At 40.7% G+C, this 17,563-nt stretch overlaps 1 protein-coding gene across 19 annotated transcripts in view; it reads left to right on the top strand.

The window, feature by feature from the left end:
• PLEKHA6 (pleckstrin homology domain containing A6) overlaps positions 1–17,563 on the top strand; it is a 1,822,600-nt gene that overhangs the window by 1,456,853 nt on the left and 348,184 nt on the right. For all 19 annotated transcript variants that reach the window (XM_044076969.1, XM_044076965.1, XM_044076964.1 and 16 more), the window contains one exon: positions 484–963. In XM_044076969.1, coding sequence (XP_043932904.1) covers positions 484–963 — 480 coding nt within the window. The remainder of the gene's footprint in view (positions 1–483; positions 964–17,563) is intronic.

Here is a 17,563-nt window from a genome sequence, read left to right as displayed (position 1 = left end):
TGTACATAGTAAATCCTAGAACTGGGGAGTAACTGCTGTAAGCTTAGTGGATTAAAAAAAATGGGCAGACATCCAGCAAATGGAGGGGATGGTAGCGTGGGCAAGGGCGCAAGAAAATAGTCTGATTTTAGAAATAATAGACATTTCTAAACTGTAGATAATTCCTAAAATGCTTGTAAAAACATTATCTTCTTAAGGAAAAACTGAATATGCCAAAATCTTTGAAACTCGTGTAAGTAACTGTAAATGCAATCTGTTTACCTGAAGATCACTTCAGTTGTGACACAGTTAGTTAGAATGTATGTGAGATATTTAAGAAATTCAATGCATTGTCTGTGGTAGTCTGTACACATCTGGAACTCATTTGATCAGAAGTGAGTCTTCTTCCATTTGTATACCTCTGTATGCTTCTTATGTGTATTTTGTATCACTGCTATTGCAAACATGTAAAGATTGTTTTGATTTCCATCATTTTCTGTGCAGGAGAGAAAAGGCCAATTCAGAGAACATTCCCCCTGTGGAGAACCACCATGTGTACCACCAAAAAGAACTAATGAGATCAGACTTGGAATCAAAAGCACGAGGAGAGGGCGATGGGAGGGGCTGTGATAAAACGGACAGGAAGGAACACCATCCAGATAACAAAAAGGGACTGCTAACAAAAGTCAATGGCAGCAACACACCAGAAGTTACATCTGAACCAGGAAGTCCTTATCCTGATGGCCGACTCCCCTCTGGTGTAGAAAGACCTGGCCTACCAAATGGGTGGCAGTACCCTTCACCTAATCGGCCCAGTAACACTGTCTACCCTCAGCAGGAGGGTGGAGAGAATGCAGTCTTGCGTCGTGGGTTTGTTCCGCGCACTGACCCAGAGAAGGCTGCTCAGAGACAGAGCTCCATGACGCAACTTCAGCAGTGGGTGAATCAGAGGAGAGGAATGCATCCGTCAGAGGAACTCCGCAGGTAAGAATGCATTTACCAAGCTGTATTCCATTTCATTTTTTCTCTTTAGTGTTGACAGTATTTTCTTCAATGCTGCTGATTAGTTTTCTGTCTGAGCAGATATACTCTCTTGTCAGAACTTTCTGTTGACCTGCTTCCATTCTCTTATTGATATACATAGAATTGCCTTCTTAAAAAACACCCAGTAGAGATGCTCTGTCACCTTCCATCCCACCTGACATGGAGACTGCCCATCTGTTCCTCCCATACAACACCTGCTTTGAACATATGTCTTTTCTTGTTTATTTGAGCTGGAACAGAAAGCGTCCAGCAAATCCTAAATGCAATAGTGAAGATGTGGCTTCCATTACCAATCTCATTCATGTCCCCCCATTCAAAGTAGTCCCATTGTTTTTTTTTCTCTGTATTTTTTTTTCTGGAAAAAGCCTGTTGATAATCCATCCTCTCCTTTCATTTATCAGTCATTCTGTTCCTCATTCTACCACAGTAACAGATCAGTTGTTGGGGTGAGAAATAGTTGACAAAAGCTCACCACTGATGGCTAGGAAGTATTTGCCCTAGCATCCCTTCTTTATTATAGTTGTTAGCGGTCCCTCCATAGTACAACCATGCAGTGTTTTGAGAGTGTTTGTTGTTTCAATGCACCAAGCCTGGCTACACTGTAAATCACTGAAACTTGGAGGTGGTACAGTGCCTTGCAGCAACCCCTCTTCCAGGGTGGAGAGGGTGGCATTAGCAGTTCAATCCCATCCTTTCCGTGAATGACTTTATCCCTCCTTGCCAGTGAGATGGCACCACTCACAATGTCTGAGATCTAGGATATATATGCAGCATATCCTATCAATAGGTTAAATTGAGAAAGTGGAATGTGCATGCCATTAGCTGTGGCCCCTGCAGCATGGTGACTTGTGAGTTACTAGAGGTCATGCCACTGCAGTGTGGTGACTTGTCAGTTACTAAAGGCTGTGTATATTTGTCACTCTATATTTTCCCTAGTGTTACCACTTTGATACACTTGGTTGCTACATATCACCTAGCAATTCTGCACCCCAAGTGTAGCTATATAATAGAATACCTTCCAAAGGACCAGTCACCAGATTATACTTTCAGATTCGCCAAGTGTACTCACAAACCTAGGCCATGACAATCTGTCATAGGAAAAGGCTGACACTTGCATCATTATTATACAGGAAATATAAATGCATCTTGTGGTTTCCTTTGTATAAGCTGTTGTAGTAGAAAGGAATATCAAGAGGCTGGATCTCCATTTATTGGCAAAGACTGATATTTTTCAGTGAATTCATGGCAAATAAGCTTAGACTTGAATGGACTGCTGGTTTGGCCTTGCCATTGCTTTGTAACACATCACAGGCATGAAAGCTGATGTTTCTGGATGGTCACACGTTAGGGGGTGGTATAGTGTCAAGTGCTTGAAACTACTCAGTTCTTGACGGATGGACAGGCGTCAGTAGTGGTACAGCTAGTCCTATCATTGCTTTCTGACAGCTTAAGGAGAAACTAGGAAGTAACAGGTTTGATACAGGAAGTAGTTTTCTCACATCCATTCATGGAAATATAGACAAAATATAGAATGTGGGGCAAAAAAGCCTGATTTGTCCTCCCAGAGTACATATTTCTCTTAAAAATGAACAACTGCAGGTCTTAACCTCCATTTTTTTTATCATCCACATTACTGTTTACACATTGGTATCATTTCAGAAAGTCTGTTTTTATCTATTGCCATTTCTATAAAAGTAACACTTCACTTTTTGTTGTTTCCCTTGACGGCCTTTAGAGATGCACACTAGATTCACGTAGGGTTTTACCAATGATTTGGTTAGGGAAATAGTAGTTCCTTGTTTTCATCATGCATTGTAGCATTCTGCCATCTTTCCTCAAAATGGCATCATTTATTTTATTTTATTGTTTTATTTATTTATCCTTTGTTAACCGAGTTAGTTCCACAGGGCTAGTGGCCTCTCTTCAGGGGAGACCCTTGGTGATATTTATACTACTAGGGGAAATTTGACCATGGCATTGGGGAACTTAACCTGCTCTTTTTGATACATGACCAGAGCTCTTTTACACCCACTTCAGCTACAACCAGCTCATGCAGATGGGACCTCAGTTTAATGTTTCATCTGAAGCTGCTAGAGCCCTGAGTATTTCCTTGAACTCTTGCACTTTCTTTTCAATCTTTGTTGACCTTATAGTCTACTCCTGTTATGTGACAAAACTCTGACATGAAATCCCTTCACAGTTAGGACAGATAGAAAACTTAGTTTCAAAACTCTGCTTAAGCAGCACCTATGCCAAGGATGGCGCTGTTCTTCCTGCTCACTTGGGTAGCTTTATGCAGAGTACTTTTCTCCAACTCTTACAGTCATTTTGCTTCCCAGTCTTTTGTACCACATCACTCCTCCTCCTACTGCCCTATAACTGGGTGCTGAAAAGTTCTAAGCCTGACTAAGAAGGGAATGACATACAACCATGAAACTCGCCAATTATTCAACATATTCTCCCCAAAGTTCAACACACTTGGCACATCATGTCTGAAGTTTCTGTAACCCTGCCAAAAAAAGTCTGAAGTCTGGTGACAGAAATACTGCTAAACTGCTGCAATCACCTCTGAATCACTCACAAATTGCCACCCTTTCAAACTCTTTCTAGGGTTTGGAAACAGTAATAGATTGAGCAAGATCTGGTGAGTAGAATGGGTGGTCTATGCACTCTAACCCCATTTTCATCAAAACATCCATAATTTTGCCAGCATTATGAACAGGTGCATTGTCTTACAAAAAGAGAACTCTTTTCCACAGCCTCCCTCTCATTTTTTCTTTGAATGCCTCCTTTACGCGGCACAGCAAGTTACAGAAGTATTTTCCATTAACTGCTTGGCCTCTTGGAAGATGGTCAGTCACTACAACAGCTTCCTAATCCCAAAACACTGTGGCCATGACCTTTCTTGCTGACTTTTGGGTCATGAATGTCTTTGGCCTTGGTGAACCTGAGTGCCACCATTGCATGGACTGTTGTTTTTTCTCAGGATCATAGTGGTGTAACCATGTTTCATCACCAATAACTAGTTTTTCCAAAAAGTTGGCACCGGCTTGATGAAAATGCCACAAAATGATCTTGGAAGTGTCCATTCGACATCTTTTGTCATCGCCATTCAAACATTTGGGCACCGACTTGGCTGACAGCTTCTGCATACCCAGCTGCTCATGGATTATAAAACATATATAACACATTCCCTTGATATCTGTAATGTCTCAGCAATTGTTTTAGCCGATATACACTGATCCGCCAAAATCATGTTTTGGACATGGTCATCAATTTCAGTAGTTGACACCGTTTGTTGCCTCACAGACCTTGCTGCATCTTCTGTCTCAAAATCTCCATGCTGAAAGTTTGTACACCACTTCTTCACAGTTTACTAAGAAGGGCACTTGTCACTCAGTGTTTGCATCACACATTCATGGATTTCCTCTGGAATTTTCTTCTGCATGAATAGGAACTTCATGATGGCTCAGAGGTCCACACTTGAAAATTCCACACTTTTCGTTGACATGGCTCAATCAATGATATGAAACAGGCAAAACATAGCATTACGATTCTGCAAATTGGCACCTTACAAGATGAAATAACCCTCTTTTCTGCAACAGATGCAAAATAATGCTAAGAATTTAGAAAGTTGGTCAGGCTTAGAACTTTTCAGTACCTTGTTGTAATTTCCTAAACTCTTCCTCTTCCTCCTCCTCTCACACCCCTCCAGGCACCATTTTCTTCCTCTGTCCATTTATCTTTCCGCTCATTTCCATAATTTCTCATTTCATATCTTTCTTATCATGAATCTTTAAGTTACATCACTACTTGTCTGTCTGTATATTTTTACTAACCTCAAAAACATCCCAGTTTGATATTTTCTCTGCAGTCATCATGCCATAAATATATTAACTGCTACTGTATTTTCTTTTTCTTTTCAATAATCACCCAATTTGTTATTTTTTTCTCCTGTTTTTGTGTTAAACTGCTATGTTTATGTAAGAAATATTCAAAAATCATGTAAATAAGCTCATGTAGAGATGTTTTTATTTTGCAGTTATAAATGTGCATCATGTGTAACTTGAATGTGGAGCTTTTCTTCCCATGCCTCCACTGAAAATTGCTTTTACATAGTCAGACTTTTCCTAGCCAACAAAGACAAATAAATAAATACATTAATTTAAAAATTCTTTGAGCACTGATTGTGGCAACCAGTGCTTTATGCTATGGGCTGACTGTTTCACTGGGGATGACTTTGCAATCACTGATTCTACCCCAATGCCCTTTCCTTATGATGAAGAAGTGTACCTGAGCTGCATGCTGGCCAGTCGTATATGTGATCTTGTGACTCTCCATCTTGCTGAACCATGTGTTGGCCACCATCAAGTCATTTGCCTATCAGAACTCTAGAATGGCCTCTTCTTCTTGTGTGGTCCAAGGCAATCCTTGTATCTTATTTTGTCTATCCTGATATGTGCATTCATATCAGCAATTATCAATAGCAATTTATGCTGTCCTGCTTTATCTACTAGGTGATGCAACTGCTGTTTGAATGCATTCTTTAACTTACTATCACAGCCCTGCAGTGGGGCATAAGCTGAAGTTATGAATACTGCCCTCTCTTTACACTGGAGTCTGATTGCCATGAGTCTGTCACTAATTCTGATGACATTTCTCACTGTTTTCTGAAGCATCTCTCATACTACAGCTTCCAAACCATTTCTAGTCTGTCCTCCTGTGTAGTAGCCTTTGGACCCCAAGCCAAGTGACTTTGCTGCACTCCCCTTCCATCTTATCTCTTGGAGACAGACGATGTCCAGTCTCCTCCTGACCATCATGTCATCCACTTCCAAACTACATCCGGACAGTGAACTCTTCTTTCTCTTTTTCATGTGGAATTGTAGCTGCTACCTCCAAATGGATGTTTGGGGGCTTTTATGACACTAACCAATTTTGTAGCATTGCATCCTCTGTCCAATACCTCTCTATTCATTGGTGAGTCTGTTAGTGGTATAGTCCCGATGTGTCATGTAAAGTTGAGTAGAGTAAATTTCAGAATGATCTGGTAACCATGACATACTTGGAAACAGTGAGAATGTTTGTGTACACTCCTATCCCCTCCCCTAAGATGAGTAGAGGGCATCAGTCATTCATCTCCACCTCCCCAAATAGCTCTTCATCTCCTGGGCCCATACCTGAACTTCAGTTGCTGACACAGCAGTCAGCTGTTTATGTCTCAAAGATTAAGCTCAGGGTAGTTAGATTTCACAACTCCTTTTCCCTTGTGAACACTCTGCAGATTTTTTTAACAGTTCTGCTTTTTTCACAGTCATTTGCTACCCTACAACTGTTTTGTTTATTAACTTTTACCCTATCCCACTTTGCCTTTTCTTATCTTGTTATAATGCATTTGCATTATTGTCTAAAATTGCTATTTCCTTATTCGGGCTTTTGGTTGATTGTCTTTCTTTGTTCCTTCATCTGTAACTGGCATTGTTTTCTGACCTTTCTATTCTTCTTTGTTTCATTATATTTTATAAATGTTTTGTTTCTAAATACCTTTTTCACATTAAAATTTCTAATAATCATGAATTTTTTAAATAATTTGTTTATGTATACCTGTGGTATCTCTCCCTTTCCTTGTTTTGTATTTCTCTTGCTCTTACTCTTAGGGCACTTAAACTTATGTTGACTCATTGTTTCTCCTGCCTGCCATATCTACTCCACGTATTACCTCTAACAAATACTTTTCTCACTTTTCCCTCTCTTCCTCTCCTCTTCCTTATCCACTGCTTAATAGTTTTACTCTGATGCTTGCTTTATGAGTAAGAAACTTTCACACACATTCCATTGTTCCATGATATTGTATTTATCTTTTTTTAATGACAGTAAATATTATTGTTCTACATGTCATATGTTCATAGGTTCATAGCTAGATACTAGGCTATCTGCCCTAGGGCATTTACAAGCCTAGCCAGAGTGTGTTTGGCTTTCGCCACCCTTTTAGATTAGATGACTGTGCCCCAGTATAGTAGGTCACAGAAGATAGCCCATTTAAGGTTAGTTTGAAGTGCCCCTGTCTAGCAGTGACACAGAGGAGATCCCAGGGGTAAATCTATGGTCTCCCATCCAATCGTCAAGATTCTTCTTGAAGAGGGTCATTGAGGGGCTCTGCCTAACTTGGATTGGGATTTTGTTCCAGAGTGAGGGGAGCCTCTGGGATATGAATCTGTCTCTCCAGCATGTCCTATTTATTTCTGTGCTGAGGTTTAAGTCACTGGAGCATGTAGCTCTAAGGGATTTGGATTTCCTGAGGTGGAGCATGTCCATTAATTTTGGGTTGGACATGGCTTTATATGTCAGGCACAGATCGCCTCTGAGTAGGCAGTAAGCAACTGAGTAGAGCTGGAGTTTCTTTAGTCTAACTGCATAGGGCATCTGCTTGAGTCCCTTAATCCTCTTGGTGAAGTACTTTTGGGGTCTTTCTAGTTGTTGCAGGTGTCGGGTAAGGTACATCCCAAATGGGGCATTGTATTCAATTATGGGCCTGATGAGTAATGAGTAGAGGGGCACAATGACCTGTCTTGATCTAGATGTGAACCCTTTCATGATAAGGTGGGCTATATAGAAGGTCCTTCTAACCACTTTGGCAATGTGATTGTCAAAGCAAAGATTACTATCTACTTGGGTCCCCAGATCCCTAATTACTTCTTCCGTACTTAATGGATTACCACCTATATGGTAATTTGTGGGCACTTTGTTTTTCCCAAAGGGGATGACTATGCACTTTTTGGCATTTAGCTTCAGGCCATGGCTCTGGCACCAGTTATCCATCTCTGTGAGACCATTTTGGAGGATGCTTGTGTCAGTCGGTGAGTTGATTATGGCCCCCAGTTTGCAGTCGTCTGTGAACTTGGTCAGCCAAAGTCCTCCTGTGTTAGCCTGTACCTCAGAGAAATATATACCGAACAAGAGAGGTCCCAGGACTGAGCCTTGTGGGATGCCACTTGTAACTGGTTTAGAGTCTGACATGGCACCTGCAATTCTGACCATGTGGGTTCTATCCCTAAGCCAGTTTGCAACCCATCTTGTGACATAGGGGTTGATATTTAAGCTGGTGAGCTTATTTATGATGCCCGAGTGGGGTATTGTGTCGAAGGCTTTTGCAAGGTCAAGGTAGGCTGTGTGGACTACCTTCCCTTCATCTGTGGCCTTGGTGACTGTTTCAAAGAAGTCGACCAGGTTCAAGAGGCAAGATCTGCCCTTAACAAAGCCGAATTGGGTAGGATCCAGTGTTTGGAGGTTCCCAATGTCTTTGTTTATGAGTTCCATGATGATATGCTCCATAGCTTTGCAGACCAGACTAGTCAAGCTTATAGGGCGATAGTTACTGGGGTCCGTTGTGGCACCACCTTTATGGAGTGGGACCACTGTTGCTGTACGCCATTCTTTGGGTACATATCCTGTTGTAAGGCTGAGACTGAACAGTGATTTTAAGTGAGGGTTCAGTTCTTCTTGGAGCTCATGAAAACGCAGCCCGGGACACCGTCCGGTCCCATAGATGCTGTGTTTTTTGCTTTGGAGAGGGCAGCTCTCAACTGTGCATCTGTGATGTCAGGGGGGCTACACTTTGTTGGGATAGTCATTTGCACGTTTGGGGCGGAAGGGGGAGAGAAGTTTGCACTGAACCTGTCTGCCAGGATGTTGGCAATGTCTGTGGGTTCAGTGTATTTTTTGTCATTTTGCACTAACTCAGAGCATATCTGTGAGTTTCCACCCAAGTTCCTGACATAAGTAAAGAAGGCTTTATGATTATCTTTAGCGTCTTATGCAATTTTTCTTTCGAAGCTAGCCTTGGATGCTTTTATGAGGGATCGTAGTTTCTTGCTAGTACTGATCAGAGTTGCCTTCCCTTTTTGGGATTTTGCTCTATCCTGTAGTAACTTCCTCCTTCTGTTGTATAGCCTATTTATGGCTGGGGTCCACCAGACAGGTCTCCTACTTTGGAGGAGTGTGTCTTGGTTTTGTTTGGGATAGCACAATCTATGCATTCCTGTAAGTATCCATAGAATGCATTTGTAAGGGATTCTGCGGTTTGGGTCGTAATTTCCACTGGCCTGGGGGCTTTGTAGGATTCCATCTCAGTTCTGAGAAGTGTGAAGTTTGCTTTTGAGAAGTTTTTGTTCGTGGTTTCCTTTGCTGGGGGTGTGGAATAGTTTAAACCCGATTTAGCGGCGCTGCCCGATGAGCAAAACCGTGCTAAAGCGGGTTGTAAGAGAGAGAGATCAAGGAGTTTGGAATTGACCCAAAATGGCCAATAAAACTACAGTTTCTAGGCAGTAACCAATCCCACAGGGGCAGGCAGGCTGTTCAGTGTCTACCACTGCCACTGATGAACACAGAGACTTCCTTTTAGCCCAAGCAAGCAATGGCCTCCAAGAAACTTACAAACAGTTCAGAACAGCAAATCTGTAACTGAACTTTTTTAAAGTACAGAAAGTGGGAAAAAAGCAAGATTGTATTAATATTTGTATTAGTCTATGTATTTCAATATATTGTAATATTATGTTAGCTTTCACCTTTGTATATGTATTTTCTGTTCTTTTATTTGTGGAGCCTTTCTCCCCAGGACTCCTCTGAAAATGGATACACTTATTCTTGGTAAACAAATGTCAATAAATAAATAACAATCAGAAAACCGAGTGTGTATATGCCTAACATCCCCCCATTATTGGCAGCATATAGTAAACTCGTTGAAGACGAATTGTATAACATGAAGTATGATAATGGTCGAATAAGATATACAAATAAATTTACTAATCTAAATTACCATCAGAGGTTGTCTTTGAACAACCTACGTCAGAACTCAGATATAGTCATAAGACCAGTGGACAAAGGTGGAGGGATGGTAATTTTAGACATGGATAGATACAATAGAGATATGTTGAGTATGTTGAGTGAAGAGCAGTTTTATAGCACGATTTCTATGGAACAAGTTACCAGCATTTGTGAGAGAGTGGAGGACATGCTAGTAGACCTTTTGAAGAGTGAGGCCATTGGAGAGGAATTGTTTGGATTTTTACGAGTCACACACCCCTTGATACCAGCCATACAAGGTCTACCCAAGATCCATAAGGATCCATTGAATCCACCGTATAGACCGATTGTGGCAGGGAGAGGCTGGTCTACAGAACCCCTGTCCATTTATGTTGAACACAAATTGAGAGGCATAGTGAATACCAACCACTACACCCTTCGGGACACCAAACAATTTTTGATAGATCTATATGCATTTTTAGGAGTACCTACTACTGATATTGACTACACCTTTGTCACCATGGACGTGCAGTCACTGTTTACAATGATACCTAATGATGTAGGAGTCGAGATGGTAGGTAGTTATTTGAGGAGAGTATCAGATTATACTGATACGGAAGTGGATTTACTCATGAATTTCTTGGAGGTGATATTGGAATCGAATGTTTTTTGTTTCCGTGACCAGCTATTTCTCCAGAGGGATGGCGTGGCTATGGGCACCTCGTGTGCCAATAGCTACGCCAACCTGGTCATGGCGGAATGGGAAACAAGACACATGTTCACTAATTATCTCTATAGTAAATGTGCCCCATTCTACAGGCGGTTTGTAGATGATTTGTTTTTCCTGTGGAATGGGTCAGCAGAGGAATTAATGGAATTTACACGAGATATGAATAGCTCCACGGATTTTCTGAAGTTTACTGTTGAGTCATCTAAGTTTAAATTACCTTTTCTTGACATTTATGTAGAAAAATTGGAAGGGGGTATAGTGAACACTGGGTTGTATAGAAAATCTTGTTACAGAAATTCCTTGCTACACCGTGATAGTATGCATCCTGGCTATATTTACAGAAATATAGTTCGGGGCCAGGCAATGCGTGCCTCTAGGTATAATCCAATAGAAGAGTGCTATAGTTCAGAATTGGACACCCTGACCTCTATGTTAAGAAATAGAGGCTATACTGAGCAAGATCTATCAGCAGGAATGCTAGATATGCATACTTTGAGGGTAGGAAGAGCTGCGCCTTATTTCTCAAATAGATCTGAAGAGCCGGGAACATATGAGGAAGGAGGGGGTCCAGCACTGAGAGACGTTACCTGTCCTGTTTACTATACGAAGGATGTAGGTAACATCAAGGACATCATAAGTAAACACTGGCATGTCTTGTCGGTAGATCCAGCTATTAGAGATGTGGTAGGGGATAGACCTAGATTTGTATATAAGAACAGAAAGAACTTGAAGAGCCTTTTATGCTATCCCAGAGTTAAGTTATATGATGAGACAGAGACCCTACCTTGCACAGTTCCATGCCAACATTGTAATTTCTGTTCACATATAGATCCAGAGTCCACTTTTGTCCATCCTAGTGGTTTTGGACATTTCAATGTTCGTGCAAGTGGTGACTGCATGTCGATCAATGTGGTCTATTTGGCCGTTTGTACTGTGTGTTCCGCATTCTATGTTGGCAAAACGAACAGATGCCTTAGAGATAGAATGCGTGAACACACGTACCATATTAGGAAGGGTACTCCACACAATGCCCTGGCCAAACACGTTGGTGAGTTTGGTCCAGACCATATTTTTAAGTTTAGGATATTAGAAAGAATATATGAATCAATTAGAAAAGGGGATTTGTGCAATTTCACAGAAACTAAAGAAAGTGATTGGATAATTAAACTCAGAGCGGACAAACCACCAGGCTTAAATGGGAAAGTCCCTATTAAACCTTATTTGAAGGCTAGGAGACTTAAGATATGAATAAATAAGCCCAGAATTTTTATGCATTATAGGTGCTAATGTTAGTCTCTGAACTTAGGTTATATTTATCCAACCACTTGGAATTGTTTCTAGTAAGGTGCATATATATTTGTAGCACATTGTATGTTCCCCATACGCTGTATCAATATATTTTTAATATGTAAGAGATGGGAGAAGTATGCATATTTATATTTATATGCTTCGCTGTCACTAGTTACACTGAAGTAGATTTATGCACATATATTGTGTTTTTTTCTTAAATGATATGTTTCTTCTTTAATGAAGTTTTAAGAACATTGAGTTTTGTTTTTTAATAGTATTTATTAGTAGGAATGTATGTTATTTGTTTCTATTTTAAATGTATACATATATTTTTAATATGGAAGTGTATAGCTTTAAAAATGATGAACTGTTGTGGCTTTTCCCGCCTGCTTCATGATTTAAACTCTGCTGTGCTAATTATTTATTGGTCTGATGAAGCATTTGCGAAAGCGCTTACCATCTTTGATGTTGTGCACATGAATTAAACTTCTTGTTTTGAACATTTTGGACTGTCGTTTTTGGAAGAAAATTCTTGGTGGAAAGGAGTTGGTACACTCTGGATTATTTACCCTTCATTGCGTTGCTCCTAGTTTGTTTTATTCATTTTAATAAATAAATAAGGTTTATTGCTTCTCCTCACGATCATTATTTGACATTTTCCTTCACACCTGTTTCCATTTCCATGTAGTAGAACATTTATGAAATACTGTTCCATTTTAAAAATGTCTATTCTCTTGAAGTTCAAAATGAATGTTAAGCTTTGACTAACAAGCCTGTGTAGTTAAATTGACACTTAAGGAAAATGACCATTTGCAAAAGGCTGCCAAGCTCCAAATATGAGTAGAATACTTTAGGGTTGGTGTGCAAGCTATATTTAGACATGAACACCATAGCATAGTTTCTGGAGGAAGATTGACTATATCATACAGAAGAATGAAGCCCTGTCTTCATCCCAGCTGACACTAGTTTGAGTAGAGGCCAGGGAACTTGGATATGCGAAGGAGTAACCATCACCAGATCACCTAATCAAGGGAAGGGGGGGGGGGGTGGATAGGCTTGCTGTGTAACTGTCATCTGATGAATGAGCTACAACACGGGTGTCTTTGGTCTGCCAGGCAGCTCATGCATCTCTGCTAGAATAGTATACAAGAGACAATGGATGGAGAGTAGCCTCTATGAAGCATTTATTCAAAGTGAACTTTTAGAATGAATGTGTGTCACAACATGTAAATTCCCTGTAACTACTTTTTCCAGCATTTAAATCTATTCATCCTGTTTACTTCACACCCCTATTTTCTAGTTGTATAATCTGTTTTATGAACATTGAGTGAAGTGTCATGTATTACACTTTAATGATCATTTTAACCATAACTCCATATTAACTCATTACAGCCAAGTGCACCTCCAGGTGTTTCTGCAGTTACCTCCTACTGCTCCTCTAGGCGTCAGATATTGCTTGTTCATATTTGCATTAATAATTCCAAAACTGTGCTACATACAAGGTATCAGAATATACTATTTTGAATATTTTATTTACACATGATAGCAAACGTAAGCAACTGTATTGATGTCTGACCTCTGTCAATGACTATTTGTTAGAACTATAAGGTGATAACTTAATTTTTAAAGGCTCAAGCCACACCCAGTGGGAGTTAAAGGTACACACTCAACTCATTCCCTCCAGTACACAGCTCTTTTAAGTATGTTCTGTTTATTTTTTTACTTCATTTTAAACACACTGAAGAGACATTTTAATTATAATGATGAACACCCAGTCCTTATATGACTATCTTCCTCAGTGGCTGTCCATATCAGGAATATTTAATAGGACCGTTTTCCCCAAACATTTGATCTTCATTTTGGAACAGCTATACTGATATACAGCTTTTCTTGGAGATGCAACTAGAAGAGCCACTATCTGCAACAGCTAACCAATACAGCTGTCTGTGTTTTCCTGCAACAGTACTGTTGTGACAATTTTCATTGCTCTTCTTCTTTGGATTTTGATGTGTTTGTGTCGTACAAGAGAAATTGCAAATATCTGCATATCTTTTTTTTTCCCCATGTACATCGTAGGATCCTACGATAGCTAGCTGACTACTTCATATTCAGGCTACAAATCTTCCACTGGCTTTCATATTCTACACTTCAGTTCTCTGTTTTTCTTCTGCAGTTTCTTTCTGAGAAGTCTTCTTCTTCTTCTTTCAACTTTTCCTGGTTAGGGGTCACCACAGCAGATCACCTGTCTGCTCATGATTGGCAGTAGAGTTTTACAGTGTTGAATTGCCAGCTCGGCGCCCAACCTTCCACAGACGGCACACACATGCACACACTCACGCCTAGGGCCAATTTAGCATATCCAATCCACCTACAGCATGTCTTTGGGATGTGGGAGGAAACCGGAGCACCCTGAGAAAACCCATGCGACCACAGGGAGGACATGCCGACTCCACACAGTAGGCACCCCAGCCAAGGATCGAACCGGAGAGCCTCTTGCTGTGAGACGACAACGCTAACTGCTGCACCACCATGGCCGCCCAAGTTTCTTTCTGAGAAGTATTTTGTATATTCTCATTTTTTCTAGCATTTCCTTTAATTTATATTGAAATTTTAGGCAGACTTAAACCACCTCTTTTAAGAGAAGCAGTGCTACCTCTGAATTTGCATCTGTAAGCCTGCTCATTCAGTTAGCAGACAGCATTGCTGTCTTGAAGATCCCATCCTTTTCTGTTCACTATTATAAATTGTTAACTTTGTGTTATGCTATGTTTGATACAGAAAAAAAATATCATGTTAACTCTGTGTCCTGAATATGAAGTGGACAGGTAAAAGCAAGGGCCAGCTTAAAAAGATTCTGTAACTAAGTGTTACATGGCATGATCAGCAAATCCCAATCATTCTCTTAGTGCAATACTGGCATTGCATCTGCAGTCTGAACTGAAGTGCTTTAACACTCCATGTGTGGAATAAACTGTAGCAAGCAGCTATTACAGATTAAAAGGACAGAAGAGCCCTCCCCCTGGACTTGTTAAAAACTGAAGTGCTTTAGCACCAATGTGTGGCATAAATTGTAGCACCTGCTTACTGCAAATGTAACAAGCAGTTGCTACAGTTTAATAAGAGAAAAAGAGTCCTCCCCCGGACTTTATTTAGCTTTTCATGAACCATGGATGGACTGCTTGGGGTAGATGACTTTTTTTTCCCTCCAAGTAAAAGGAGAGGATATTTTTTTGCTCCACAACTTAGAGTTGAGGGGGGCACCAGAACAAGGAATGGCACTGGTTGCCAGAACAGCTGGCTACAGTTCTGGTGTCACCAACATCCCACAGGTGCCTACAGATTCAGAGTCTTCATAACTTTCTGTGGTGTTATTATGTCAGCCTGGTCCTTCAAAATGGAGAGAATAACAACCACTTTTATCTTGGTGAGATTAGTCCAAGACCACTCTGCTAAAAGAGCAGAATTCATTGAGAGTAATGCTACTATGACTCTGTCCAAATTATATAACATTGTATCACCTATCCAGGAGAGACTTTCCATCTAGCATCACAGGCTCAAAGAAACTAGCTGCCCTTGGTTTAATCCACCAATTAGAAAACCCATTAAAAAATTAACTTGTCTGGACCTGATGAAAAAACTGACCAGAACAATCCATCAAGGATCAAAAGTACCTGGTTGTTAGGTGTATGAGGTGAATCAGCACCAAGGCTGCAAAGGCTAAATGCCTGTCAACCAGAAAAGAGCTTACTGATGCCAGTCCAAATTATTCTGGAGGGCTGCTTCTTATTGGTAGCAAATTTTCTCCAAAGAGATGTAATTGATGCTCCGTAAAAGTCCTAATTCCAACTAGTCCATCCAGACATGGATCAAGAGTACCTGAAAATGGAGTACAAAAGAAAATATCAGATTTTTCCAACATCTTCTGCCCTCTAATTCTATGACTAGTTGAAACATGTTTCTTGAACAGTCTCATACTCATCCGTCTTTTCTTCATTCTAACCTGTTGTTTTTGCAGTTTTACCAGCTCATCTAAATATCTGTTGAAAGCTTCTTCTATTTTTTCAGCTTTTTGTTATTTGAGTTGATAGACTCCTTCAGTGTTCCATTTACTTTAATCAGCTCTGAGCACATGTGACTTATCTTTTCCTCCAGATTATTGGAAGCCAAGTCTTGTATTAATGCTGAAGCTTGAGCTGTTTTTTGCTGAACAGCTGCAGGAGTTTTCCCAGTCAGTGTTTTCTCTTCACCTTTTCTAGTTGATTTTCTTTCATGCTCTGTTAGTTTCTTCTTTGCTGGCATCCAGGCAGTGTACTTACTAACCAGTAACTGAATTTAGTAAAAGAGGCAAAGTTCCTGGCCCCTTTATTTGTTTGTTTCTTTCTTTTTTCACACTGGGAGAGCTGAAGCTAAGCTGTTTGATCAGTGGGCAGCCATCTTTGAAAGTCCAAGTAGGACCTCTTGTTGAACCTAGTTACAGTTATTCAGATACACTGCTACATAACTGGCTGTCCCTTAGATATTCAGTGGATGCTGCAGCCATTGTAGCTGACTGAGGTTTGTACCTGTACAAAGTGGCATGGCTGGTGTATCCTTCTCCATTGAGGATGGGTTGGACTATTTCCGAATAGAAGCTCCCTTTGACAGGAGAATTTATTCTTAAAAAAAAGCAGTCCGCTTCTGCACTGGGGGAGTCTTATGTCTGACCTTTGGCACTCTGCATTGTTCCAGGTAGAGGACGAGACTCTGTACACATTCTATTTGCAAAACTGCTTTCTGCTAGTTGTTGGAAGTCAGTATTTTATTTTGATTTCTGCTAGTACCTGCATTCGACTGACTGGACATCCTTGGGTGTTTTTGACCCGTCCTCTTCTGTGGGGCAGGCTATTGTCTGAGCCGGGAGTGGGCATTACTGTCCTAGTCTTGACTGCCTGGGAGAGCCATGTGTTGAGAACTAGAGTAGTTAGGCAGCCGCCATCTGGTCATCCTGCAAGTCTGATTTGTTACTTTCTTCCCCTTTTTCTCTGTAGGTTTCTTGCTATGCCACAGCTGCTGGGTCAAGTTCAGATTTAACTGCTTAATGGATGGTGGAGAATACATTACTTTTGGAAGGAAGGAGCTTGCCTTTGCCTCTTTCCTTTTGGCTCAAGGTTTCTGCTGCATCTAGTTTTTTTATTTGCAAGTCACACCTCCTCTGAAAGTTCCTTGGGTCCCTTTACTGTCTGCTTGTAGGGGGGAAGACAGAAGAATGGCTTTTCTTCTGACTCTTTGTCCCCTTGATCCAGAGTCTTCATGGTGGTTCTTTGTTGGGGAATCGCCTTAAGTAGTGTTGGGTCAGGTGACATTAGCCTGTAGGGGATGGAACCCTTGTCCACCTCAGACCCAGACTTTAGCTTTACAGTCCAGTTTATTAATCACTGGTTTTATGTATGTACACGCACACATGCACTCTTTTCTCCTAAACTTACAGTTGGTGTTTCTCCTTGACATTAGTTCCTCTGTTTGTTTACACTTATTTCTATTGCATTAGGTCAGCCCAGTGTCATGGGTGCAACATTGGCAACTTAGGTCTATGAAACACAGTCCAGGTGCGAATAGGTTTTCCAAGTGAAAGGGAGGAGCTAAATGGTAATGACCAGGTCATTTATGTGTGTATGGGGGAATTTCATATTCTCATTGCACCAGCATCCCTGTTGGTGTCTTCTGGTACTACAGCAGTAA

The sequence above is a fragment of the Protopterus annectens genome, chromosome 7.part0 (assembly GCF_019279795.1).
Source record: "Protopterus annectens isolate FY-2018-M chromosome 7.part0, PAN1.0, whole genome shotgun sequence".
NCBI lineage: Eukaryota > Metazoa > Chordata > Ceratodontiformes > Protopteridae > Protopterus > Protopterus annectens.
This window is presented reverse-complemented; position numbering and strand designations above follow the sequence as displayed.